The sequence below is a fragment of the Zea mays genome, chromosome 7 (genome assembly GCF_902167145.1).
Source record: "Zea mays cultivar B73 chromosome 7, Zm-B73-REFERENCE-NAM-5.0, whole genome shotgun sequence".
NCBI lineage: Eukaryota > Viridiplantae > Streptophyta > Magnoliopsida > Poales > Poaceae > Zea > Zea mays.
The window spans coordinates 163,977,903-164,005,205 of NC_050102.1; the positions used below are offsets into that span (position 1 = coordinate 163,977,903).

Here is a 27,303-nt window from a genome sequence, read left to right on the forward strand (position 1 = left end):
GGCACATTATGGAGAAGATGCCGGAGAAGGTTGGGGCTCCAACAAACAAAGATGAACAATTTTGGAGAGATTTGAATGAGTGCGTATGGGGTTCAGAGACTGGAGAAGAATTTGAGATGTTGTGGGATGCTCTGATAGTTGGTAATGGTCTTCAGGGGAATCAATGGTTGGCTAATAGGTACCAGATTCGTAAGTCATGGATTCCAGCATACTTTATGGATGTACCCCTTGCAGGACTCCTTAGAACCACCTCAAGATCTGAAAGTGTGAATTCATTCTTCAATCGCTTTATACATCGCAAATTAAGTTTTGTTGAGTTTTGGCTTCGATTTGATATGGCCTTGGAATGCCAACGACATGAGGAGTTGAAGGCAGATCACACTAGTATTCATAGCACATGTCTATTGAGTACACCATGGCTTATTGAGAAGCAAGGAAGCATATTGTACACATAGGTTGTGTTTAAATATTTCCAAAACGAAGTGATTGCTGCTAGGGACCATTGTATTGTGGCAGGCATTATGCAACAAGAGGGTATCAAGATTCTTATAATCAATGATGGGTCCATGAGGGATCGTATGGTTCAATGGTGTGCGTCAAACATGTTTGGAAGTTGCTCCTGCAAACTTTTTGAGAGGATAGGAATTCCATGCCGCCATATTATTCTAACATTGAGAGGTGAAAAGATTTATGAACTTCCTTTGTCATTTGTTTTGAAGAGATGGGAGACAAGATGCAAGAGGTAAAAATAAACATGTTTTGTATTTCTTCTTTGAATCATTACAATAGTACATCCTACCTGACCATTTTTTTAACATGTGACTTTAGAGAGATTGTGTTTGACGACGAAGGAAATTTATTGGAGGAAAAGCCCGAAGATCCTAATGAGGTGGAAAGGAGGAAAAATATATCAGCGGTGCGGAACAAGGTTGAAGATTTGATTCAAAGAGCGAAGAGTTCAAAAGAAGGCATGGATTTCTTGCTTTCAAGTGTGAAGAGCATAGAGACTTCGTTTGGTCAAATTGTGCCTACCACAGTACAAACTCGTCAACAAGAATATGAGTCCTTTATTGGTTGCACAATTCCACAAGAGATTGAAATCCATCCACCAACCAATGTTCTTTCGAAGGGAAGGAGTAAAAGAATCAAGAGAGCCAAAGAATTACCAAAGCCACGGAAGAGCAAAATTGCCAAGAATGGCACCTAAATATAGTTCATGTTATGTATGGTTAGCTTATTTGGTGGTGCAGATTTCAGATTGCCATGTTTTGATTGTGCCATGGATACTGTTAAATTTGACATGTTTTAATTGAACCCTGCACTCAGACACTCTCTCTATTTCCCCCCACTTAGCAGCTCTGTCTGCTTCCCCCACTCAACAGCTCTCTCTGCTCTCCCAGCGACATGTTGTGACACTTGCAGAAGCTGATATTATGCACTTCCTTGAAAGCACAACAACATTGGAGAAGATGTCGGCCAACCGTGATAGCAAGGGAAGCTGACTGACGGTGCAGTTTGTTTGGTCTCCAGGAAGAACCATCGAGGATGGAGCAGAGGGGGTTTTAGCAAACTAATAGAGAGCAGGTACGAGAGAGATGGGAGGGGATTTTAGCAAAAAGCAGTGAGAGAGAGGTGAGATACGTGTGAGCCATTGGATGTTACATGAAAGAGCAGGATTTAATATGTGTATTTTGTGCACCATCAAACCATGTGCACTGGATACGGTCTCTCAGTCCTATGGCCAGGCTAAGCATCCACCGGCACTGTCGACACGGTTGTGTAGGCGCTGTTGTTCCTGGCGAAGAATCCCGGCTTGGACGGAGCCTGGAGGGTGACCGTGTCGCTGCCGAGCATCGTGACGACCGACGACATCACTGGTCGGGCCGCAGGGTCTGGCTGGACGCACAAGAGGCCGATGTGGATGCACCTCAGCACGTCGCCCTCCGGGAAACTGCCGCCCATGCTCGTCGGTTCGACCAGCTCCGCCACCGTCCCGGCCTCCCAGTGCATCCATACCTGCTCATGGATTTGTAGCGAGCGTGAGGCAGCCAGCATCCATTCTTCTGCAGGTGTTATCGTTGTACTTACCGTGGTCAAGAGATCGCAGCCATCGTTGCTGTTCTTCCGACCCGTTACGATCTCCAGCACCATGACGCCGAAGCTAAACGCGTCCGACTTCACGGAGTAGTTCCCCCGCATCATGTACTCCGGTGCCATGTACCCACTGAAACAAACCAGGAAACCTCGAGGAGTTTAGTTACTTCAGACGAATACTCAACACTTGAATAGAGCTGTTGTGTTTTTTTTTTTTTTTTTTGCAGCACTGACTAGGTGCCCACGACGCGGCTGGTGACGGCCTGCGTCTGGTCTCGGCCAAAGATCCTGGCCAGGCCGAAGTCCGAGATCTTGGGGTTCATGTTCTTGTCAAGGAGGACGTTGCTGGCCTTGAGATCGCGGTGCACCACCCTGAGCCGGGAGTCCTCGTGGAGGTACTGCAGGCCCCGAGCGATGCCGTTGATGATCCTGTACCTCTGCCCCCAGTCCAGCTCCAGCGGCGGCTGTTCACGTCCATCAGCACCGAAGAGTGCCAGGTCGAGGCTCCGGTTGGGGACGAACTCGTAGACCAGCAGCCGCTCCTGCTGCTCCAGGCAGACGCCGACGAGCCTGACGAGGTTCCTGTGCTTCAGCTTGGCGACCAGCGCGAGCTCGTTCTTCAGCTCCTCCACTCCCTGCGACGAGCTGCTAGACAGACGCTTCACCGCTATCTCCTCGCCATCCGGGAGGACACCCTAAGCTCGTCGAAACTCGAAACCGTACATACATTAATTAGGTGCAGTGTTACCATGTTTTCTTTCTTTTTCTTTCTTTCTTTCTTTACAGTTCAGAATCAGATGCTATGTGTTCGTTCAGTACGCGCTACGTACCTTGTACACAGCACCAAAGCCGCCTTCGCCGAGCTTGTTGCTCTCGTCGAAATCCCCTGTGGCGGCTCGAAGGGTGGAGACGTCCATCATCATGGACTCCACCATCTCGATGTCCTCTGCTTCGGTGGAATGCACGGGATCTGGGAACGTATATGGATTGTATAACTCAGAGATGCTTTCAGATCCTTCGAAGCATTTCACGCCGTCGTGAAATCTTGCGCCGGAACATACCTTTTTGCTGCTTGTCCCGTGGTGCAGTTGGTTGCCGCCGGCGCCGCCTCCGGAAGCGGAGACAGAGGCAGGCGACAAGGTTCAAGGCTGCTAGAGCCGGTAGCACAACGGCAAGAGCCACCCAGGGCACATGGTACTTCCGTCCGTCCGCCGCAGGAACCCGAAAGTTCACAGCCGGCGCCGGCGCCGGCGCTCCAGAGCTTGGTGGTGCCAGCCGTACCATCGCCGGTCCATCATAGAAAGGCGCACTCTCGTACCTGTAGGTGCAGCTGACGGCGAGCACCCTGCCTCCGATACTGTTCCGGAATCCGTCCAGCGACTGCGATATGAGCCTGGAGAGGCACTCCCGGCACAGCGCCGGCGTCTGGCCCGGCATGCACTGGGCCAGGGCGTAGAGCTTGGGGAACTCCGGGTCGAAGCCTGCGTCGGCTTCGCCTGTCGCAAACCCCCGGCGGGCGGCGGAGCCGGAGCCGTACGCGGCGTAGTCGGCGGTGGCGTTCACGAGCGCCGCCACGAGGAGGACGAACCGGCCGGGGTCCGATGCGATGGTTTGGGTGTCGCCGATGGCGTACCTGTCCATCATCGGGCCGGTGTCGTCGTCGCCGGAGAGTGTGTGCACGTCGGAGTAGTGGACCATGCAGCGGTCGTAGTAGATGCTGGCGTCCTTGGCGTAGGTGCAGTAGCCGGGCAGGTCCTGGAAGGCCAGGGTGAGGCAGGTGAAGCACGCCGTGGGCTTGGCGTCGCCGCGGCAGAGCCCCACGGCCCAGACCTGGTCCGGGACGGTGCCGGCGACGACGGTTGCGAAGAGGTATGGCGACTTGGAGGCGTTCTTGGGCAAGGCAGCTGCGATGAAGTCGAGATGGGCCTGGTATCTGCCGTTAGGCATAAAGTCGCTGCTGTCGGTGCTGTCACCGCACACTGACCACGGGTAACCGGCGGCAGCGGCCATGAGCGATGCGACGACGGCGAGGACTGCGGCCAGGGGCAGCAGGTTCTTCTGAAACATTGTATTGGGGCATCGAGGAAGGAAGATCGATGCACTGCACATACTGTCGTTGTAGGGAGTGGGGGACGCACACCAGCGTCCCTGCCAGTTGTTTTTCTACCCCCCTCAAAATGGATTAAGACTAATTTAGGAACCTCATTTTCTCATTTTCCCAAGTAAAATTAGTTTATTTTTCCTGGAAAAATATAAATCCCTTGAGAAATTAGAGTTCCCAAACTAGACTTTCATGTTAAAAACAAGAGAAATTTCCATGAAAAATGGCTGGTTTATTCGTATCCACGCCATAATTAACCTTAAAATTATCCACGGTTGCAGCAAACAGGCGATCATGACTTAAATTATTACCAACACCAATTGAAGGTGAAAACCTGTGGACAGCGATAGTTCGCTAGTGCTCGTTCGCGCGTGCACTCATACATGATAGTGCTGTTTCCCACTCGGCATGGAGCAACTTGTGAGTGACGTGAATTGAATCTTCAGTCAGTCCAAAGCCGGCGACGACTTGACTCGTCGTTGGACAGAGCGCGAGATCAACTCATCGTGGACACCAAACCACTACTTGACTCCATCTTTCCAATGTTATTCAACTCGTGTGGAAAAAGAAAAGGAAATCTTCGCATGCAGGCCTAGTGGCAATACCAATGACCGCATCACAGTGTCGTCGTTCCGTCTACAAAAGTTGACGCCTGTCCAAATTTTATCATCAAAGCGATAGGAGGAACTACAATAAAGTAGTCAATGACACAGTCCGCAGAACTGGTGGTACGCGTTTATAAATCGCAACCTTCTTCCACGGCTGGTACGGATTGATTTATATATATGCTATAGCAAATATATAAAATATTTTATGGGATCAGATGTATAGTGTTGGGGCGAAAGCGAAGACGCCACCCTTCGCTCGAGGCCTTCGTCGTATTCGCTGCACCAACGGTGACAAGACAACGGGCAGACTTACCCTTCGTCTCATACGCTGCTGGACGAAGACCTGTGACGAGGTCGTCTCATCCTGCGACCTCGTCCAGAGTGGAGGCCCGCGTGTGATCCGGCCCATTGTAACAGGCCCTGCGTGGCCGTTGCGCGTTACGGGCCTAATTTGTAAAGGTCTCCCTGTAATTACAGTCTGTAACCCCGCTTTAAGGGAATATTCCGGGGATAACCTAGGTGTCTGAGGGCACATGCATCCTTAACACGAGACGCTGGGCACCCGGATACCTATAAATACCCCCGCACAGTGCCCTTGAGAGGCTAGATTAACAGATCTATTGTCATCTCGTGCGAAAACTCTGTTTACGTTGCTACACCCCCCGTTGGATCAACTTGCACCAGTGAGCAAGTTCCAACATTTGGCGCCCACCGTTCGTGCTACGAAAAAACCACCCGTGATGGCACCCAAGAAAGCTAGCTCGAAGGCTGACGAGGCTGCGAAGGCAGCACTGCTGGCCGCAAAAAAGGGCAAGGCCCTCGCCCTCACCCACTCCACCCACCAAGAGGCTACTGAAGACGACGCTCTCCGCACCTGTGGCCCTGAAGGCCAGCCGCAACCTCCCCAGGCTTCGCTCCACCAGAGGGCACGGACTTCACCGAGGACGGCGAAATCATCGGCGTCTCAGCGGAAGAACAGCTACAGCTGCGCGCCTTGCGCATTAAGAACCGCAATCTCCAGAGGCAAAAAGAGATACTTGAGGCCAATCGCCAACGTGTGTCTGCACTAGCCAAGGTGCGGCAAATGATACGCGACGAAGAGCAGAAGGCCCAGGACCTCGAGCAGGAGATCGTGCTGATGCAGCGCGAAGGCCACCTCGGCCTGCAGCACGGGCCACCCCTACAACAGCGCGCACAACTGGAAGACATACGCGAAGGCCACCTCGGCCTGCAGCACGGGCCACCCCTGCAACAGCGCGCACAAATGGAAGACCTACACTTCCCCCAGCGCGACCACGCCTTCCCACACGCCGCGCCATTCCAAGGGGTCAACTACCTCGACGAGCGAAGTCCCCTGGCGCCACACCTGCAAGTGACCCCCTGGCCTGCCAACTTCCGGGCAGGGACCTATCCCAAGTACAACGGCAGCACTGACCCAGCACAGTACATCATGAATTATCAGGTCGCCGTTGCATCTTCCGGAGGGGACGACGCCACGATGGCCAAGTCTTTCGTCATCGCCCTCGAAGGCCCAGCTCTCACCTGGTTCACCAGGTTGCCCCCGCTGTCCATTGACTCCTAGAGAAGCCTACGGGACAAATTCCTGCTCAACTTCCAAGGGTCCCGCCCAGACACCGACGCCTTGGCCGAACTCTCACTCTGCAAGCAGCTGGAAAAAGAGACTCTGCGGGAGTATTACCGCAAGTTTCTAACACTCAAGTCACAGCTGCCCTCAGTCGATGACCAGATCGCCATCCACTACGCCATCAGTGGCCTTCACGCTGGCGTCCTTTACAGCCACTGCATCAGAGATCCGCCCAAGAACCTCCAGGAATTATATAAGCTATTTGAAAAATACGCCAAATCTGAGGAACTCCACCAGCGCAAGGTTGAGTCTCAGAGGAAACCCAAAGATGCTCCACAGTCCAGCCGCACGTGGACGAGAACTCCGCAGCCAGACTCCGGTCGAGACGGCCGCAATCAGCAGCAGGTGCACAACATCGCCAACCAGCACCCCGCTGGTGACGCCCCTCGCCGCCAGGAATATCCCCCCAGGGCCGCGGAAATGGAAATCGCGGTAGGGGTCGGGGACGTGCGCAGCCGCCGCGCCGATTCTACTGTCTTTTTCACGGCGAAGACTGCGCCCACCAAACCAGAGACTGCCCAGAGACGAAGGCCACCAAAGACAGGATGACACGGGCGCAGCCAACCGACAACCCTAGAGTTGTCGCGCACACTTATCAGCAACCCCCTCCACCATACATCCACGCCCCCGCCCCGCATCCACCGCACCACGCATACCAACACCACCAGGAAGTACAAATCGTACCTCCCCCACCCCACCTCCACACCAGCAACAACAAAACATCCCCCACCCCCACGCCCCAAAGCAAGAAGACTTCGCCGATCAGCCGTATCGCGGAGTCATTCATATGATCACTGGGGGTCCAGTACCGACTTCGACACAAAGCGGTAGAAGCGGGACCACTACCGCAGCATAAACCACGTCACCATCACCGGTCCAGTCGTGCAGACGAAGTGGTCCCATGTACCACTAACCTTCGACGGCCGAGACGTCGACCTGCGCAGCGCCCCCCACATCGACGTCATGGTTATCAACTGCAGCGTGGCAGGCTGGGACCTGCACAAAGTTCTAGTCGACAATGGCAGTCAAGCAGACATCATTTTCCTCCATGCCTTCGACCGCATGGGCATAAGCCACAGCCTGCTCAAGCCTTCGGACAACCCGTTGTATGGCTTCGGCGGCAAGGGCACTTTTCCTGTCGGCAAAATAGAATTGCCTCTCTCCTTCGGTGTAGCACCCAATGCCCGAAGTGAGCAAATAACCTTTGATATCGTCGATATGGTGTATCCGTACAACGCCATCATGGGCCGGGGCTCCATCAACAAGTTTGAGGCAGCCATTCACAGACTGTACCTATGCATGAAGATACCGGGTCCGTTAGGCGCCATCACGGTCTACGGCAATCAGCAGACTGCGCGCAACATAGAGCGGGACTTCGTCCCCGGGCAAAGAAATGTGCACTGCTCACGGCCCAGCGCGAGGTCCCTGCGTCCGCCAGCCCAACCGACAAAGAACACGACAAGGCACAGCTGCAGAGCAACGACGGGACCAAGACTGTTCCCCTCGACCAGGCCACGCCCAAGCAGACAGTCACCATCAGCGAAGACCTCACTTCGCATGACGAGGAGAAACTCCTATGCTGCTTGTCCAAGAACAAAGACGTCTTCGCCTGGTCTGCCCTCGACCTGGTCGGGGTCAGCCGATCCATAATTGAGCACAGCTTGGGAATCGACTCGGTGGGCGCCAGCAGCGTCTCCGCCATCTAGCGACGTCTTCGGCACCAGGTGACTTAGTCGAACTGGTCCCTCGGAGGGCAATTGTTGGGGCGAAGGCAAAGACGCCACCCTTCGCTCGAGGCCTTCGTCGTACTCGCTGCACCAACGGTGACAAGACAACGGGCAGACTTACCCTTCGTCTCATACGCCGCTGGACGAAGACCTGTGACGAGGTCGTCTCATCCTGCGACCTCGTCCAGAGTGGAGGCCCGCGTGTGATCCGGCCCATTGTAACAGGCCCTGCGTGGCCGTTGCGCGTTACGGGCCTAATTTGTAAAGGCCTCCCTGTAATTACGATCTGTAACCCCGCTTTAAGGGAATATTCCGGGGATAACCTAGGTGTCTGAGGGCACATGCGTCCTTAACACGGGACGCTGGGCACCCAGATACCTATAAATACCCCGCACAGTGCCCTTGAGAGGCTAGATTAACAGAGCTATTGCCATCTCGTGCGAAAACCCTGTTTACGTTGCTACACCCCCCGTTGGATCAACTTGCACCAGTGATCAAGTTCCAACATATAGCTTGTTGTTTTGTCACACGATGCTCTAACTTGTTTTTTACAAGAAAGATATATTAAATTTCAAGAGCAATGCAACGAGGTGAAGCAACGTCTTGAGACATAAGGACTTCCTGCTTCTCTGTAACAAGAAACACACATCCAAACAAAAAGTAAACAAACTAAACACCAAAAATGAAGACTGGCCATTTTTCTTTTGAAACACTAACTCATTTCTACAAAGCCAAATAGATCGACACAAAGCCATCGTCCCAAGAAAGGTCATTCCCCACCAAGTGCTAGGTAAGCCTTGCACCCATGAACCAAACATGTTAGAAGCATTATTCGGTTTGCTAAGAAATAATGTCCAAACTGTTCTTTGAACCAACACTCAAAGAAAAAGTGCTCTATGGTCTCATTGGTGTGGCAAAACACACACACACACACACGACATGTTACCTTGCCAACTACGCTTAGTTAAATTATCTTTCATGAGTAAAATGCCTTTGTGAAGGAACCATATGAAGAATTTAACTTTTTTGAGGTGCTCTACTCTTCCAATCATTTTATTCAAGTAAGGTACTTCTACCTGAATGAGAGCTTGGTAATGAGATTTCACTGAGAACACCCCATTTTGGATTAAATTATAATGAAATGAATCAAGACTCTTGTAGTATGGTTAGATTAGCAATTCGAGGAAGTAGGTCGTTCCAAGCTACCAATTTAGCACCTACAAGTTCTTTGCGCCAAGATATATTAGGAGGGGTGACCTTAAGACCTCCACGATAGTAATGTCCTTAAGCCTTACTATGTTATAGAGACATGGATATTGAGCTTGTAATGTTTTGAACCCAACCAACTGTCCTCCCAAGAACGCACATGTGATCCGTCTTTAACAATGAAAGAACCAAAATGTTCAATCCCCTGATTGCCATTGAACTTGGGAAAGACGGGTAGAACATAGGTATTTGCTACGAATCAATTGTTGCCAAGTCCCATCAGAGGTAAGAAGTTTATATAGCCATTTACTAAGTAAAGAGATGTTTTTGGTGCCTAGCTCATGAATCTTAAGACCCCGTGATCCTTAGGTTGGCTAAGGATGTTCCACTTAGTAAGACCATATTTTTTTCTTGTGTTGATCTCCTTGCCAGAAGAAGCGAGATTGTAAATAGTTCAGTTTTCGAGTGACTCGCTTAGGAACATCGAAGAAAGACATCATGTACATTGGCAAGCTATGGATAGATGTTTGCTTTCCAACTGCTAAGGCATTTCTCAAACCACTTTTCAACTTTTTTCCAATTCACGTTCCTTAGCTTCTTAAAATGAATTGGTATGCCTGGATAGCTGAAATGGAATTCTCCATCCTTACAACCAAAGATCTCTATGTATTGGTCCAAAGCTTCCTCAGCATTGACGAAGCAAATACAGTTCACTGTTGTTAAAATTGATTTTGAGTCTAAACAATTGTTCAAAAGCACAAAGTATGAGATTCATGTTGCGGTCCATCTTAAGATCACGATCTTGAAAGATTATTATATCATCGACATACTTGTTGGTGTTTGGTACTGAGGACACACTACATGGCATACCACATAATGCTTTTGGGAGGATGACGATGTCAATCGCAGCTCGATGGCTCGTGCAGGGCACGACAGAACATGACGATTTATACAGGTTCGGGCCACCTAGAGGCGTAATACCATACGTCCAATGAGTTTTTGGTGATGGTATTGCTCTGAGTTTGAGGATTACATGTGATTGCTGAAGGTGGGAGATGAAGGTTCTCTTATGATCTAGCGGGGTCTATCTCTTTTCTAGGGATACCCTCAGCCTTATATATCCAGCTAAGGAGATATCCCTATACACTTACGCGAAATCTATGCACTACCTGCTACGATTGAGCCGAGTCTTCCAGGATTAATTTGCCCTCTTCCGCAATGCTCGAGCCCATCTGCATGCGAGATCCGAGTCTTGCGGCATTCATTTGGCCTCCCTAAATCGGCGCGCGGGAGCTTAAGTCGGATTCAGTTACCTCCTGTCGAGGGCCACGATGTATCCTTTGGACAACTTATCGGGGGGGGGGGGGGGGGGGGGGCTTTCAGGCTGCCTATGAAACGAGTCCACATCTTAATGACCCGAGGATATCCTTCCACATAATACTGAAGTACAGATAGCCGTCATCAACTAGATGCGGCACAATACCTCTAATATGCCCATCAAGTTTAGCCCTTTTAATTAAAGTGGCCAGCATATAAGCCACCATATTAAAGAGTAAAGGAAATAGATGGTCTCTTTGTCGAAGGCCTTTTTTATTTGGAAAAAAAACGCCTGTCCTTTTTATTTACATTGACGGCGGCTACGCTTTCTCTCCATCTATTTAACCCATTTACGAGGAAACTTTCGTTCTGAGAAAATTCTTATGGGGTAATCGGATTTGGGACTTTGGGTGCACCATATTGGCATCTCTAATCTCAATTGTTGCTGGTGAGTGGACGCTGGACGGTGCCTATTTTGCCCCTTGTTTGAAAGTCAGACCTTGGTGGCTACATTAAACAACCACCGAACTTCTCCTTCCACCAGCACAATGGCGCACCATCTTATGACCCTGGCCGCCATTGTCGCAGCGGTCGTGCTGCTCCTGCCCTGCGCCACGGGTTATCCATGGGCCTTCTGCGGCGAGAACAATAACTTCAAGGCCAACAGCTCCTATCAGTCCCATCTCAGCCTCGTCGCCGCCACCTTGCCCAAGAACGCCTCCACGTCCCCGGACCTCTTCGCTACCGCTGTCGTCGGCACCATCCCGCGGCAGCTCTGGGCTATGGGGCTCTGCCGCGGCGACGTCGACGGCACGGCCTGCTTCAACTGCCTCACCCAGGCCTTCCGAGACCTACCGAACCACTGCTCGTACAACAAGGACGCCACCATGTACTACGACCCCTGCATGCTACACTACTCCAACAACCAGTTAATCCCCGACGACGACTCGGGAGATTTTTACACCATCAACTCCACAGCAGCTGTCAACTCGGATCCAGTGGGGTTCAACCGTCTCGTGGCCGCGCTCGTGAACGCCACCGCCGACTACGCCGCGCACAAGTCCACGCGGCGGTTCGCCACGGGCGAGACAACGGCCGGCTCCGTCTCGGAGGAGTTCCCCAAGCTGTACAGCCTAGCGCAGTGCACGCCCGACATGAAGGCGGCGCGGTGCCGAGAGTGCCTTGCGGCGCTCATATCGCAGTCGCTGGACGCGTTCCAGAACCTTACCCTAGGCCGGGTGCTTTGGATCAACTGCACCTACCGCTACGAGGCCGCGCCCTTCTTCAATGGACCGGCCATGGTGCAGATAGCAGTGCCGAGCTCATCTGTACCCGTGCCGGCGCCGGCGCCGACGTTAGCGCCAGCTATCCAGCCATCTTATGGGACGCCGGCGGCGGTGGCCGGAGTAGGTGAGTCTCAGTCGACTGTGCATATCTCGTCATATCTAAAGGTCCCTGATTCTGGGATGTTGGGTTCCAAATTTTGACGAAATTTCTGTTAGGAGTGGCTGCCATGTGGGGCCATTGCCAGGGGGCAAGTAGATTTCTACAGCTATAAAAGAACAGTTGTATAGGCTAAGAGGGAGATCAATTACCAATTATCATAATACAAACACTATCGTCATCTATTTTCTCATCTTCTTCCTAGCTATTCCCTTCTCCAAGTCTCATTCTTCTCTGAGCTCTTCCTCTCTGATCCCCTTTCCCAGGTGTTGCTAACATTTGGTATCAGACTAGGACTCAATCTCGATGGAGGCCACGATGCAGGATATTCTAGACGCACTGACGCGCATGGAGGCACGCTTGACCGATGCGCTGGTGGGTCGCTGCGGCGAGCCGTACGCACGCGAGCACACTTCCCCCTTCGATGGATGCGCGCCTCCTTCTTCCATCGTCAACACACAGTACCGCGACGAGGCAATCCTTCCGCCTCTCGTCCACGACGACGCTGCGAAGGTGGCGTCCTTGGATTCGGGAAACGACTTTGGCCTGCAGCAGACCGCCACGGTGCTTGCGTCCCTGGGGTCCGACGAGATGTCTTCGTCGACCACGCTCCTCGCCGGCTCCATATCCGACCGCTACATTCCGCCGTTCTACGACGACGACTGCTACACCATGCCACAGCCGTTTGTCGATACTCTCGCCAACCCCGACGATGACCTCCTCCAGGAGCTCGACGTGTTGGACGAGGATGCCGCGAGCGCCAACGCGGCTGACGACGATTCAGGCGCTGTCCTCGTCTATGCGCCGCTCGACTCGAACATCGACAGCAGCGGATCACCGCGCTACCCGTGCCTCCCCGAGGGTGCGGTGTTGTTCCATCGGGACCCGGACGAGAAGGTCCTCATCGGCGGGACGGAGTTGTCCGGCGAAGTCCGCCGCCTCCGTTTCTCCTTGCCGTCACCAGACCAGGCGATGAACCCCGCGCTCGTCCCCAACACCGACGCAGAGGAGGAGGAGGTTCTCACCATCACGCCCACCAAGTGTTTGATGAGAGTCCTCAACCGGCGCACCTACTCCGTCCCCAACCTCCCGGAGGAAAAGGTGCAGAACTTGATCCGCGTCGGCGGCGACAAGCTCAGGTTTCCCGATGACAGGACCATGTTTCCCAACAGCGCCAACGCCTACACCGACGACATTGGCAGGCTTGTCCTGTCCCACGGCTCCATCCACATCGCGCTCGACATCGAATGCGGGATGACGAGCTGGGCCGCCTACCTGTTGTCATGGGACATCCTAGCCATGTCGTTCGCGCTGCGGGACTCTCACGAGGCGCGGATGCAGTTCACGCTGGTGCGCGGTGTGCCAGTCATGATTGGTGTGCTCGCGTCCAAATGCTTCGCCTACCCGACCCGTGCCTTACATATGGCGCACTGCTTCTGCTGCTACAGCCCTTTGCAACTCTACGATGGACTGTACTTGATCGAGGATGATCGTGTACTGCATCCCAGAGGGTACTGGATCCTGTCCGGCCCGCCAATCAACTGGAAGAAGTACTGGAAGGGGTGGGAGCGGACGAAGGAGGATGCAGCTAACAACTGTGCCCATGGCTACTACACTGCTGGAAAGGGAACTGTGCTGGTAGCTAACAATTTTGGTGATGACCTCTTTGCTGGCAGCAATGAGATCAAACAACCATGGCCTCCACCTCTGGAGTTAGCGTGCTTGGATTGGAACATCATGGTCTTCTTTGTGTTTCGTGTTTCCACGACCCTCTTCATCGACATTGACTCAGCTGGCTTTGGCACTGGTCTCGAGCTGTGGTCTAGCAGGGCCAGCGACAAAAACAAGTTCATGCTTGAACAACTGCATAGGAACAAGATGTCCAATAGGGCCACCCATGGGTGTTATGCCTGTCGACGGCCAATCCACCTTCGTGGACAGGATACCATTTGTTCCGGCTGCAATGATGGTTTTATCCAGGAAAGCAGTGAGATGGGTGGCGTACTGAACACTTATGGGCTCCTTGAACCAGACTTTGAAGAGCGTCGAGCCAAAAGAATTGGAATGATGGACGCCATATCTGCCCTTATCCAGCAACAGATGGCAGAAATAGGAAGAGATAGTTTGTTTGATATACATGGTCGACAAGGGACTTGTACTGAACATAGAAGGAGATCAACTGCTATTCATACTCTCATAATTGGGTGCATCCCTTCTCCTGCAGTTGGTAGTAGTGAATCTAGTGATGTCAATATTATCATGAGGGGAGGCTCTCGAGTTCGCGCTGTCCATCCAAATTTTAGTAGTCTAGTTGTTGGTTCAAGTCTGGAAGCTCTATTTGAGCATCTACTACTCCAAAACAATCGTCAAGCCACACCTCCTGCTCCACAGTCAGCTATTGACTCCATGTCGATTGGGTACAATACCACCATATCAGTGCCACAAATGCATGCAGTTTGCCTGAAGCTCCTCGAGAAGAATCTTCAGCCGGGAATGCGAGCTCTCGACGTTGGTTCAGGGATTGGTTTGGCCGCTGGCCTTGTTCCTTCTGGTCTGAGTGCTGTCAGCAGTGGCCAAGGTAATTTTTCAGTATTTGTTTGGGATCCTGGTGATAGCGGCTTGGTTACCTCTAGTCTGAGTGCCGTCAGCAGTGACCAAGGCAATTTTTCAGTCTTTGTTTGGGATCCTGGTGATCGTGGCTTGGTTACCTATGGTCTGAGAGTTGTCAGTATTGCAAGAGTTACTGCTATTATGTCAGGCACATATGCAAGAGCTGCTGCTACAACTTCCTCTCCGAAGATGCGCCAGACCCAGTTCAGATGGCGGGCCGAAGAGAGGCGTGATGCATTCAACAATGATGCTAATCCACAGATGAAGTTGATTCTACACCGTCAGCGTCTTGGGGGCAAGCCGCGTTTCAAGGAGTGGGGAATGTTAGGAGTGGCTGCCATGTGGGGCCATTGCCAGGGGGCAAGTAGATTTCTACAGCTATAAAAGAACAGTTGTATAGGCTAAGAGGGAGATCAATTACCAATTATCATAATACAAACACTATCGTCATCTATTTTCTCATCTTCTTCCTAGCTATTCCCTTCTCCAAGTCTCATTCTTCTCTGAGCTCTTCCTCTCTGATCCCCTTTCCCAGGTGTTGCTAACAATTTCGCCCAAGTTTTTATAGAGAAACCAAATGTTGTTCCTTGTGAAGTTTGTTATGAAACATATGCTTGTGGGTTCAATTCAATCAGCAGGGGGGAGGAAGTACAATTTGCCGGGCGTGGTTGTTGCAGTCGTGCTGACTACAGTAACAGCCTTGAACCTCGTAGTTTGCCTCTGTTTCTGGAGGCGGCGGCGGCGGCGGCGTGGACCAACAGCACAGGCGAAGCAGCCATGTATATATGTGATTCTTCAGCAATTTCTATTTGCTTTATTTACAGCGTTAAACCTCGAAGAATTGACCGCACAGATCCCACGTACTCCGTCGAAGCAGAGGACACAGAAATGGTGGACTCCATGATGATCGACGTCGCTACCCTACGAGCTGCAACGGGTGATTTTGACGAGAGCAACAAGCTCGGCGAAGGCGGTTTCGGTGCTGTGTACAAGGTTGTGATCCTGACAGACAGACAGGCGAGTATGAATGTCTTGTGAACAGAGAACGCTCATGCATGGATCTTTAATATCTGTTCAGGGCGTCCTCCCGGACGGCGACGAGATAGCTGTGAAACGGTTGTGGCAGTGCTCGACTCAGGGACTGGATGAGCTGAAGAACGAGCTCGCGCTGGTAGCCAAGCTGAAGCACAAAAACCTCGTCAGGCTCGTCGGCATCTGCTTGGAGCAGCAGGAGCGGCTGCTTGTCTACGAGTTCCTCCCCAACCGTAGCCTAGACCTGATCCTTTTCGGTACTGGTTCAATACTTCTTCTTCAAAAGAGCAAAAACTGTAAAAAAAAAAAGAAACAGAGCTTAAATTAAGTTGATATTATCATTATTATTGATCTGTTACTTGATGTTCGGTCGGTGTCATCTATCAGATGCCGAGAAACGTGAGCAGCTTAGCTGGGAGCAGAGGTACAGGATCATAAACGGCATCGCCCGAGGCCTGCAGTACCTCCACGAGGACTCCCAGCTTCGAGTAGTCCACCGTGATCTCAAGGCCAGCAACGTCCTGCTAGACGCAAACATGAACCCCAAGATCTCGGACTTCGGCCTCGCGAGGATCTTCGGGCGGGACCAGACGCAGGCCGTCACGGACCGCGTCGTTGGCACCCAGTCAGTACTCAGTACTGCTGCAAAACTAACTCTGTTCAAGTTGTTCAGTAACCTGCTGCCTGTGGTTGTGTGCCAAAACAAGTCATCCAAATCTTTGCTTGATTTGATTTACGTTCCAGTGGATACATGGCGCCGGAGTACATGATGCGCGGGAACTACTCCACCAAATCGGATGCTTTTAGCTTCGGCGTCATGGTGATGGAGATCATCACGGGGAGGAAGAACGGCTGCTGCAACTCCGGGATGTCTGATGATCTCCTCACTACCGTAAGGGCTGATTTGGTGATCAAGATTAATATCATCGCCATTACTGTTGCGCTGCAATGGAGTTTGGCTCACCGTATCAACCCCACCGAGCAGGTATGGGAGCACTGGGATGCCGGGACGGCGATGGAGACGGTGGACCCGTTCATGGCGGCGGCCGGCATCTTTTCTGAAGTCGACGTGCTGAGATGCATTCACGTAGGGCTCCTCTGCGTGCAGCCAGACCCGGCGGCCCGGCCGGTTATGTCGTCGGTTCTCGTGATGCTCGGGTGCGATACCATCACTCTCCAGGCCCCGTCTAAGCCCATGTTGTTTCTTCCCAGGAATACCGCAGGCAACACCACCTTGTCGACGGTGTCGTTGCAGGGTTAGCCATGGATCTACTCATCTACCACTACAGGAAACGCCTAAATTTTCGTGGGCCAAAAACCCACGAAAATAAGCCTAAACCGACGAAAATAGAGAATTTTCGTCGGCAAGCCGACGAAAATAGCCGCCGAAAATAAGTTCGACGAAAATAGGCGGCTATTTTCGTCGGTACCGACGAAAACGACTTATTTTCGTCGGCTTTCCCAAAGCCGACGAAAATAGTTGGTCGGCTAACTATTTTCGTCGGTCTCAGTGGCCGACGAAAATAAGGACATAATTTCCGTCGGCCCTGGGTGGTGGCCGACGAAAATATCTGGGCACGTATTTTCGTCGGCCACCACCCAGGCCGACGAAAATTCATGATACCCCCCAAAAACAGATTTTTCTGCACCTTTTATTAATTCACAGCAAAATAAACATATACACAATCACATATACAGATTTCACAAACAATACTGTTTTTCGCAAACAACATTCACAAGCACTTACATAATTGTTTCAAACATATTCCATACATATAGTCCATATATAGTCCATACATAAACAAAGTCACTCCATCCAGAACCATAAACAAAGTCTATACATATCCATACATAGTCCATAAACAAATTCACTACTCACTCCGGCGGGCTATGTGAGTTTTGGCCACTCCCTCCTCCGCCACCAGGAAGGTGGCCACTCCCTCCAGAACCATGGACGAGGAAGTCTTAGACGTTGACAGCACCATCCGATCCCTGAGCATGTGATGCTGAACCCTGCAATTCATCAATCATTCAAATAAGGCTGTGTTTGGTCAATATTTGCATAAAACTAAACATGGAACGTCACCTGTGATCCATGGTGATGAGGAGGCTGTGCATGCATCCACGGGTACTGTTGTGCTGGCCACCCCTGAGGTGGTGGCACCCACCCCGTCGGTGGCGGTGCCATCCACGCTTGAAATGGTTGAGAGCCCGCCGGTGGCTGGAAGACCGGTGGCACCCATCCCGGGACTGGCTGCGATCCTTGGGGTGGTGGAGGTGTCCAAGTGCCTGGAGGTGCCTGCGTCCACCCAACACCAGTCCACTGTGGCTGCGACGCTGGAGCTTGTCCTGGCCACTGTCCCCATCCTTGTGCCTGCGAGCCATTTTTGATAATAAAAAAAGAGTTGCTATGGAATTGAAGTGTTCAGATAGTGTTACCTGGGAGGGCGAAAAGCTGGCAAGTTCATATCAGGGCCGAGTCGAGTAGTCATTTCCTGCAAATGGATGAAACGTTAGAATCGCAACATTATACTTTGAATTCAATGACACGTGATGAGATAGATGAATTACCTGAAAATAAGAAGTCATATACTGCGTCAGCTGTCCGACCTGCTCCTGCGCTGCTCGAGCCTGCTCCTGTGCTGCCCGAGTCTCCTCCTCCAGCTGAGCCTCTCGAGCAGACTTGGAGGAGCGAGAACTCCCTGCCGAAGATGATGTTTTCCCTTGACCTAATGTCCTGTTGTACTCCACAACGCCGGTGCCAAAGGCAAACTTGCATGATACACATAGTTGAGCCATTAAGTGGACACATTCTTGTTAATGAAATTGTCGAATCAAAGACAACCACCTCACCTGCCATGCTTTCTACCCCCACCACTGTGGTACAACGCCGAGGCATCTAAGTCTGAATGCATCCAGTCGAAATCAGGCCCATGGCGTTGAGTCATTTCCTCCCCATATGCATTCTGCAAAGAAAGTTAGAGTTGGAGTTAGACACAAAACATGCAATTTAATTCGTAAATACAACTTGTTTACCATTTTCTCCCTTGCCGCCTCGCTGCATAGCTCATCAGGGTTCGCCGGATCAGGGCCACGGTGACCACGGACGTAAACCTCCATAAACCTTGGAGCAACTCCACTTTCAGCTTCCTGCATGAAAAAGAAGAGTTAAACCATAGAATTGTAATAGATGTAACATACAAGTTTGATTTATATACTTACCATGCGGCGTGCGGTACCAAGGTGTCCATCGGCCCCGTACCTGTGCCCCGGTCCTTCAGTGCCACGGTTGGCACGGTGCTTGTTGGACTCTGCAATCCACTCAGGCGACGCCCATCTCTTAGCCAACCACCTCCAGGCTTCCATGTCCTTCGCCAGCCAATCCACAACGCTCTCCAGGTACTGCTCCTCTGTGAGGTAGATCTCATTGGCCCCTAATGCTTTGCTCATTTTCTGCCCCTTTATCTTCTTGTAGTAGTAGTTGACGGCCGCGATGCGAGCATTGTACATGGCATCCTTGATTACCTTATCAGCGCACTTCCGAAAGTGCCTCTTCACACGTGCCCACTGAGCCTGATCCTCCTCGATGTCATCCGGCAATTCGAACCTCCCCTACATATCAATGGAGAAGTTAAGTTAAAGTAAGATTAGGAGAAGCAATAATTCAGTGAATTGCTTATATACGAAAGTAAACTCACCCAGAACTCGTCCCACACAGCCACCTGACAAGTCCTTCGTTTTTGTTCCGAACTTCCCCCTCCGCTACTGCTTTCCCCTGACTCCCATGGCTGGATATAGTCCTTTAGACCCCAGTCGGCCCACTGCATAGCCGCGAACCTCTCGCCATTGAGCTCCACCATGCCAGGGTAGTAGAAGCGACAGAGGCTACCCAACACCGCGTTCACCTTGGGACGTCTGCCTGTACCGTCCCAATTCAAGTCTTCCCATGACCTACAAACATTAATAAAACAAGTAAAATAGTGCAATCACGTTCACATTAAAAAATTAACACAACATAAATAAGTCCCACCATTCTCCATGCGGCCGGATGAGCCTCCTCTCGGCAGGTCTCGGACCAAGCGCATTGCTCTTCTTATACCTAAGTATATAAGTAAATTCAATATGATGAAATGATTAAAAACTAATATCAATTAAACTAATATGCATAATAATACCTGAAGGACGTAGAACCATCTGACGCGTCGCCCGCGCTGCCTGCCCCCATAGGGTCAACCTCCTCATCCTGCTCACCCTCCTCATCCTGCTCACCCTCGTCACCCTGCACATGAGCATCCTGCCGAGGAGCCTCCTGCTCACCCTCCTCACCCTGTACTTCGTCTAGACAGTCGAGAAGTTGCTGCTGCCTCTGTCGGCTCTGTGAGGTGCCCTGAAAAAGCCCACTGCCCGAGCTGTCCTCGCTGGCCGCGCTGCCCCCACTCCTCCTCGATCTCCTATGCTTGAACATGTTCAACTGTAGATAAATTAATGTCAAACCACAGTATATGAAACAAATAATATGAAAATTAATAATGTGAAAATTGAATACATAGCTTCATTGATTAACTAAAAGAAACATACTAATCAAAAGTCATCCGCATCCGATGATGCTTCTTCGGCTCGTTGTTTATTCATACGCTCTTGATTTCGTTGGATCCTTACTGATCTTCTAACGACGACAGGTCGTTTGCGCTTTGACCTAGGTTCTTCAATTAAGTCGCTTGAATTGCAACAGAGATTTTCAAGGCCTTCTCCATTGGTCACATGGAATCGGTGAGCTATGTCTTGATTCGACGCCGCTTCTGGTTGAAAAACAACATCATCGTTGTCCCTGCTCGTACTCACGTAGTCAGCACTCTCTGGAGCGACGACTTGTGGGTTGACTTTGATTGCAACCCACCAAGCCCTAAGGCTTGGGTGAGGATATGGCAGGTAGTACACCTGTTTTGCCTGATTTGCAAGGACAACATCGCTCATACTGCTCGGAATCCTAGAGCTATGCTTCACCTCGACATTACCATACTTGTCGACACGAGTCCCACTATGAGCATCAAACCAGTCGCACTCGAAAAACACGACTTTAAGTTCTTTGGGGCCATCGAAAATCAACTCTACAATGTTTTGAAGAACACCGTAATAGTCCACTACTTTGTCATCGTCAACATATGAACTTGCCAACACACCACTATTGGTGGTGGCTGCCAATGGTCGACTCTTCTCCAATTTCGCGGTTCGAAAGCGATATCCATTTACATCATAGCGAGTATAGTTCCGGACGGACACAGAGGTATGTGCCATTTGTTGCAAGTCTGGGTGCACAGAGTTTTTGGAAACCTATACAAGGAATTAGTATATGCATTATATCTTCCAAGTCCAAAATTCAAAGATTAAGTATGGACAATGAGAGAACGACAATTACTAACATAATTACGAAACCACTGCACGAAGTTTGGTCCACCTTTCAACCCATCACGTCGAAGATTTTCTAATTGGATGACCGTAGGTTTACTAGTAGATTTCCAACATTCTTCATCAAACATGCTGGACATATTAGAAACATGGAGATTACACACTATAGAAATTATGAGATGAGAAAATGGACGTTACTATGAGGAAAACTTACTCAAACGCCTCCTGTGTGCTGTCAATATTGCTATACATATATAGCATTAGCGTGTTCAAATCTGATGCTTCAATGTGACGTACACTCCCTTTTCCAACTGCTTTACCCGGATTCGCAAAAATTTGAAGGGTGCTTTGGGGTGATTCATTTTCGACATGAAGTCGCACTGAAGGCGCAAACACATTGTTCGCTCGAGCGAAATACCTGGTTGAGAATTGGGATATCTCCTTAAGGGCAAAAGCCTCCGCAATACACCCTTCGACTCTAGCCTTGTTGCGAACAGACGCCCTAAGCTTTTTCAACGCCCTTTCTATAGGATACATCCACCTGAATTGCACTGGTCCGCCTACCAAAGCTTCCCAAGGCAAATGCACAATTAGATGTTGCATCACATTGAAGAATCCTGGCGGGAAAACCTTTTCAAATTTACAAATAAGAATTGGAATTTCTTTCTCAAATTTCTGCATCAACCTCTTCGATACCGTCTTTGCGCATACTTCCCTATAGAAGTAACTCAACTCTGCAAATATGCTCCAAAGCTCATCCTTAAAATAGCCTCGAAACATCACGGGCATCAGCCTCTCCATAATAATATGGTAGTCATGGCTTTTCAAACCGATCAATTTACCGGTCTTCAGATTGACTGCCCGTTTCAGATTTGCCGCATACCGATCTGGAAATTTCAGATTCTTCAACCACTTAAATATTTCTTTCCTTTCTTCCGGCTTGAGGCAGTAATCAGCTCGCGGCCTACTTTCATGCCCTTTATCGCTTACTTTCAACTCGAGCATCGGTCTCTTACAAATTTCAGCCATGTCTTTTCTTGCCTTCATATTATCTTTCGTTTTATCAGTCACATCGAAACATGTGCTTATGATGCTTTCAGCAACGTTACGCTCTTGGTGCATCAAGTCTATGTTGTGCGGCATGATCAAGGCTTTTGCATACGGAAGCTCCCATATTGATGAAATATGGGTCCAGTTATGGTCCTCCCCGTAGCCTTGGGACCTATCATTTTCTCCTTGCTTCAGACAAGCATGCCATGCCATTATCTGCGGTGCAGTTTTCCTCTTTGGTGGCCCATTTCTGATTTTGGCTCCACTTCTGAATGCAGTAAGCGAATTCCTGAAATCATGCTTGAATGGAGTCCAACGTCGATGAGCATCAAAGAATGACACTTTCCCACCATGCTTCAATCTGAATGCATCCGTATCATTCATACATATGGGACAGCACAACCGACCATGGACACACCATCCAGACCAATCTCCATACGCCAGCAGATCATGCACTGACCACAAATAAGCAGCGCGCATGGTAAACTCCTTTTCAGTATGGCTGTCATAAGCCTTCACACCTCTCCACAATTGTTTCAGCTCTTCAATCAAAGGGCGAACAAACATATTCAGCTTTGGCCCTGGATGCTCGGGGCCTGGGATGACTAGTGCAAGGAACATGAACTCTTCTTTATCGACCAACTCAGGAGGAAGATTATATGGCACAATGAAGACAGGCCAACACGAGTAAGGGCTTGCACTGGTATTGAAAGGTGTGAATCCATCCGTCGATAGACCAAGCCGTACACTCCTAGGGTCGTTTGCAAATTCGGGATCAAACTCGTCAAATGCATTCCACGCATCACCGTCCGATGGATGGACCATTATGTCTGGATCAGTGACGAGACGTACACCATTCTTTGGCCATGTCATATGCAGAGCTATTTCCTTGTTGAGGAACAACCTTGAAAGCCGAGGAATGATGGGCAACCGACGAAGTTGCTTAGCTGCGACCTTCGTAACTACCAATTCACCCTCATCATTTGTCACCTCGACATATCTAGAAGCTTCACAATGCTTACAACGGTCCAGCTTGTCCTCCTCCTCAAAGAATAGCATGCAACTGTTGGGACACACGTCGATCTTCTCATATGTCATCCCAAGACCAGCCAACATCTTCTTTGCGAAGTACATATTCTTTGGCAACTTATGATTCTCCGGGAGAACCTCGCCCATCAGTTGGACGATGTCGTTGTAAGCACTGTTTGAAATGTTGTGCTTCGACTTTATCGCCATTAGTCTTGTGAGAGTCCCAAGAACTGACATCTGAGTGTGCTCGTGCAGTCTCTCTTCCCCCGCGGCGAGTAGCCGGAAGAATTCCTGAGCATCGCGTGGAAGCTGCCCCGGCTCCTCAGCGTTCATTTCAACATCCCTACCAAGATCATGCAACATGTCGTCCATCCTATCATGATCGTCATCAAGTTCCACCTCCGCGTCAACGTGTTTAATAGACTCTCCATGCCGGTACCATACAAGGTACTTCGGCATAAACCCACTTTTGCAAAGGTGTTTCTCCATTTCTTCCTTCTTCTGAGGCCACTTGTTCTCGCATCGATTGCAAGGACACTTCACTAGACGACCAGTTGCATCTTTGAAAGCGTGCTCAAGAAAAGCCTTTGTTACACCCATCCATTCATTCGAATGTGCCCCATCCTTTCTCCACCCGTCATACATCACCCTCCGATCACCGTCCATTTCAAAGGCTAAACAAAAGACGAAGAACATCAACGATCGTCCGTGGCTTAGGTGAACTCCCTATTAGGTAAAGGCCCTAAACCCACCCAAGAGTTTAGGCCGATGCTTGTGATTTGTGACGTGTATCCTACGATTGCCGCGAAATTTCGGCAGCATAACCTCGCTGCTCTCCAAGCACACGCCTGAACATGGTGCGTTGGAGAACAACTGGGTTACACAACCGAAATTCCGTGTCAATCGTAAGGCACATGTCACAAATCACAAGCATCGGCTTGCACTCTCAGGCTGTCCAAAATACGTGGACAATTCCGGAACGGCGAACCTCACAAGCCAATGTGACGTTCGCCGTTCCCGAACGGGTGACGCATACGGTTCGCTACGGTTAACGATTAAAACTGAGAATAATGTATACATGACAAATTACGAAAACAATGTATACCTGAGAATAATGTACGAGTCTAGCTAACGGTGGAGAAGGTCAAGTCGGAAGAACACCTATGTACAAAAAATATTATTGTTAATAAAAATTCGGCAGCACCTCCCCTATAAAGTGATGTTTCTAAAACCTGCAAATAAACGACAACACGATGGTTGCCAACACAGAAAACTACACGATAGCTACATAATAAACAATATGCTGACCAGTATATGCTAAACAATATGTTGACCAGTATATGCTAAACAATATGCTACAAGTATATGCTAAACAATATGCTACAAGTATATGCTAACTATATACTCACTAACTTTCCTTCATCCAATATACTAACAATTTCCTAACTATATAATCACTATATAGTTAGTTTAACATAATGCTATGTTAAACAATATACTTTAGCATGTGCTAAGTAACTAAAAAAATTTAAAATTTTACCTGTCGGACTAGGAGGCGAGGCGGAGCTCGGTGCGGCTGCGGCGGGGGACGGCGGTGGAGAGAGCCGGTGCCCGAGGCTCTCGGGCCGAGGGCGGTGGTGGGGGCGAGGCTGCCGAGCAGTGGGGGCGCGTGTCGCCGGAGCTGCACGGGCGAGGCGGGCGCGCAGCGGGCACGATGGGGCAGAGGCGGTGATCGCTGGTGGGCAGAGGCGGGCACGCGGCGGGCGCGCGGCGGGCGCGCAGAGGCGGCTCGCAGCGGAGGGCGCGCAGCGGCGGCTCACAGCGGAGGGCGCGCAGCGGCGACGCGGCAGGCGCGGGCGCGCGGCGCTGCAGCGGCGAGGGAGGACGGGCGGGCGGCGTTGCAGCGGCGAGGGAGGACCCGACGGCGGCGAGGGAGGACGGGCGCGCGGCGCTGCAGCGGCGAGGGAGGACCCGACGGCGGCGAGGGAGGACGGGCGCGCGGCGCTGCAGCGGCGAGGGAGGACCCGACGGCGGCGCGGAGACGGAGAGCGGGCGGGCGGCGGCGCAAAGAAGAAGTGCGAGACGAGCGAGAGAGAGAAAGTGGGCTGAGGCCGATTAACGGACCACTATTTTCGTCGGCCTCACTGAGGCCGACGAAAATAGTGGCCAGTTAATGCCTTATTTTCGTTGGCCGGGAGAAGACCGACGAAAATAATTGACTTATTTTCGTCGGTCTGGCTATGACCGATGAAAATACAGCTTATTTTTGTCGGCCCCGGGGCCCACGAAAATATATTTCCTATTTTCGTGGGCAGGCCGACGAAAATATGTACTGGCCCACGAAAATAAGCCAAATTTTCGTCGGTCCCGAGGGCCGACGAAAATAACTATGTAATTTCGTGGGCCGACCGACGAAAATAGCTAGGCCCACGAAAATTTATGTGTTTCCTGTAGTGTACAGAGATTGAGTAAACTGTAGTCTAGCTCGCCACTGAAAAACGACCAAATAGACTACGGTGTAGCAGTGTGGTGTGGCTAGTCTTTCTTTGTACCTTGATCCACGAAGGTGGCCCACACAAATGGTAAGTGTAGTTGTTCTTTTTTATTGTAACGTTTGAATCTCACCTAATAATAAATTTAGCAAATAGTTTTGTTTAGTTTTAATTATATCGTCTCGCCTCGGTTAGAGAAGAGATACAAGAATGTATACCATAGAGTACAAGTATAAGTCTCTAGGGCTACTTGCATCCGAGGGTATCTGATAGTATAAATGCAAGTCCTAGGGCCCATACATCTTAGGGCATTTGATGGCATAAGTCTATTAGGACCCCTCGTGTCTTAGGACATGTAACAACATAAACTTCTGGCCCTTGCATTCTAAGGCAGTTGATGCTATAAGCCCTTGGTGCCCCTCGTCACATCGGGGATCCTAACGGTTTAAAGCACCAAGGCCCCTTACATGTCCTAGGTACTTCACAATAGAAGTCCTTAGGGCCCCTAGTGTCTTAGGGCATCTAATGGTATGAGCCCTTAGGCCCGAGGCCCCCCCCGAAGGAGTCAAGAACTTTGGGTAACAACTTAGTCTCATCAAGAGGTTGAAGGATGCAACGGGCCTATCAATAGCAGCATGACACTAGAACATGGGCCCCACACCAGCATGACACCAGAACATTGGCCCCACACCCGAATGCCCTATAGACTATTATGTAGTAATAGCATAATGTACACATATCGAGTACGGCACATTAAATTTATGATGGGCAACATTATGAAGCTAACATAACATGCAACATAGATTGTAGGGCACTTGATATTGCTACATGGTGTGTATGCGTCGTGTCCTTTAACAACATAAGTGCATGCATGGTGTACTAGGAAATACAAAAAAAACTACAAGAGATTATATACTAGCAATCAATCACCTTAGGACAACATGCCTAGGTCCCGAAGGCTGATCCGCTGATGTTGTAGGTTATCATACCTACCATAGTAGCCAGTACGATGATCACCTTGGGAGGAGATAATTATGAAAGGGCTCACATTGAGCCCAATGTTGTAGGCATGCCCTCACCCTAACACATGCACAGGGCCATGCATACCTAAAGCCAATGCACAAGCATACCTAAAAGGACCATGATGTTGTCTAGGGAGGTGAATAGGCTTCCTGTAAAAACTTAGCTCCAAAAACGATCCGAACTACAAGCGTCGTGTTGCTTGACACCCAATACTACTGCGCTACAGCACTGCCGGACAGTGCACGACACTGGCGAGCAGGCTCACTAGGTCTGATTAAGTTGAAACTTTGAGTAACAACTACTGAAAGGGAAATGTGCCCTTGGGCCATTTCTATATTGTTTTGGTGATTAGATGCACAACACATTTTGTTTGAACTAACATGACATTGAGCAAAGGTATATGAAGTAAATTGAGCTCGGAAGAAGACTTAGTGCAAATCTATATGGATTAAGCAAAAAAGGTATGCTCTGGACACTTAGTCAATTGATTTGTGCGCTAATCATGTTTTCTAAGTGACAG

The 27,303-nt window shown here is 50.3% G+C and overlaps 3 protein-coding genes across 6 annotated transcripts; 2 read left to right on the forward strand and 1 right to left on the reverse strand.

Moving 5' to 3' along the window:
- Nucleotides 1–1,472: 1,472 nt before the first annotated feature.
- Nucleotides 1,473–4,240, reverse strand: LOC100216747 (uncharacterized). Of its 3 annotated transcripts, XM_035960397.1 has the most exons (5): nucleotides 3,156–4,240; nucleotides 2,925–3,064; nucleotides 2,329–2,789; nucleotides 2,089–2,224; nucleotides 1,473–2,016 (listed from the first exon to the last, which is right to left on the reverse strand). In XM_035960397.1, exons 1-5 carry the CDS (start codon nucleotides 4,201–4,203, stop codon nucleotides 1,747–1,749), a joined length of 2,055 nt encoding a protein of 684 aa, XP_035816290.1. In that variant the 5' UTR covers nucleotides 4,204–4,240; the 3' UTR covers nucleotides 1,473–1,746. The 3 variants fall into 3 exon arrangements, with proteins under 3 accessions (XP_035816290.1, NP_001355232.1, NP_001136622.1); NM_001368303.1 differs by having other exon boundaries at nucleotides 1,488–2,224; nucleotides 3,156–4,210; NM_001143150.1 differs by lacking the exons at nucleotides 1,473–2,016; nucleotides 2,089–2,224; nucleotides 2,329–2,789 and having other exon boundaries at nucleotides 2,877–3,064; nucleotides 3,156–4,210.
- A 6,963-nt stretch (nucleotides 4,241–11,203) lies between these two features.
- LOC103633262 (cysteine-rich receptor-like protein kinase 6) lies at nucleotides 11,204–17,077 on the forward strand. 2 transcript variants are annotated; one of them, XM_035961101.1, is made up of 7 exons: nucleotides 11,204–12,108; nucleotides 15,390–15,530; nucleotides 15,605–15,744; nucleotides 15,830–16,040; nucleotides 16,171–16,408; nucleotides 16,528–16,675; nucleotides 16,769–17,077. In XM_035961101.1, exons 1-7 carry the CDS (start codon nucleotides 11,247–11,249, stop codon nucleotides 17,042–17,044), a joined length of 2,016 nt encoding a protein of 671 aa, XP_035816994.1. In that variant the 5' UTR covers nucleotides 11,204–11,246; the 3' UTR covers nucleotides 17,045–17,077. The 2 variants fall into 2 exon arrangements, with proteins under 2 accessions (XP_035816994.1, XP_035816993.1); XM_035961100.1 differs by having other exon boundaries at nucleotides 11,205–12,108; nucleotides 15,387–15,530.
- On the forward strand, nucleotides 12,211–15,524 carry LOC103633260 (uncharacterized). The gene has a single exon (XM_008654961.3). It carries the CDS (start codon nucleotides 12,448–12,450, stop codon nucleotides 15,133–15,135), a length of 2,688 nt encoding a protein of 895 aa, XP_008653183.3. The 5' UTR covers nucleotides 12,211–12,447; the 3' UTR covers nucleotides 15,136–15,524.
- Nucleotides 17,078–27,303: the final 10,226 nt, after the last annotated feature.

Bases quoted from the DNA above. Each gene is read 5' to 3' on its own strand.
- LOC100216747 (NM_001368303.1), bottom strand. From the start codon at position 4,203: ATGTGCAGTGCATCGATCTTCCTTCCTCGATGCCCCAATACAATGTTT. The intron at 2,790-2,924 runs GTACGTAGCGCG...CGACGAGCTTAG, and splicing joins GCTTTGGTGCTGTGTACAAG to GGTGTCCTCCCGGATGGCGA. The intron at 2,225-2,328 runs GTCAGTGCTGCA...GGTTTGTTTCAG, and splicing joins AGCCGCGTCGTGGGCACCTA to TGGGTACATGGCACCGGAGT.
- LOC103633262 (XM_035961100.1), top strand. From the start codon at position 11,247: ATGGCGCACCATCTTATGACCCTGGCCGCCATTGTCGCAGCGGTCGTG. The intron at 16,041-16,170 runs GTACTGGTTCAA...GTCATCTATCAG, and splicing joins CCTAGACCTGATCCTTTTCG to ATGCCGAGAAACGTGAGCAG. The intron at 16,409-16,527 runs GTCAGTACTCAG...TTTACGTTCCAG, and splicing joins GACCGCGTCGTTGGCACCCA to TGGATACATGGCGCCGGAGT.
- LOC103633260 (XM_008654961.3), top strand. From the start codon at position 12,448: ATGGAGGCCACGATGCAGGATATTCTAGACGCACTGACGCGCATGGAG.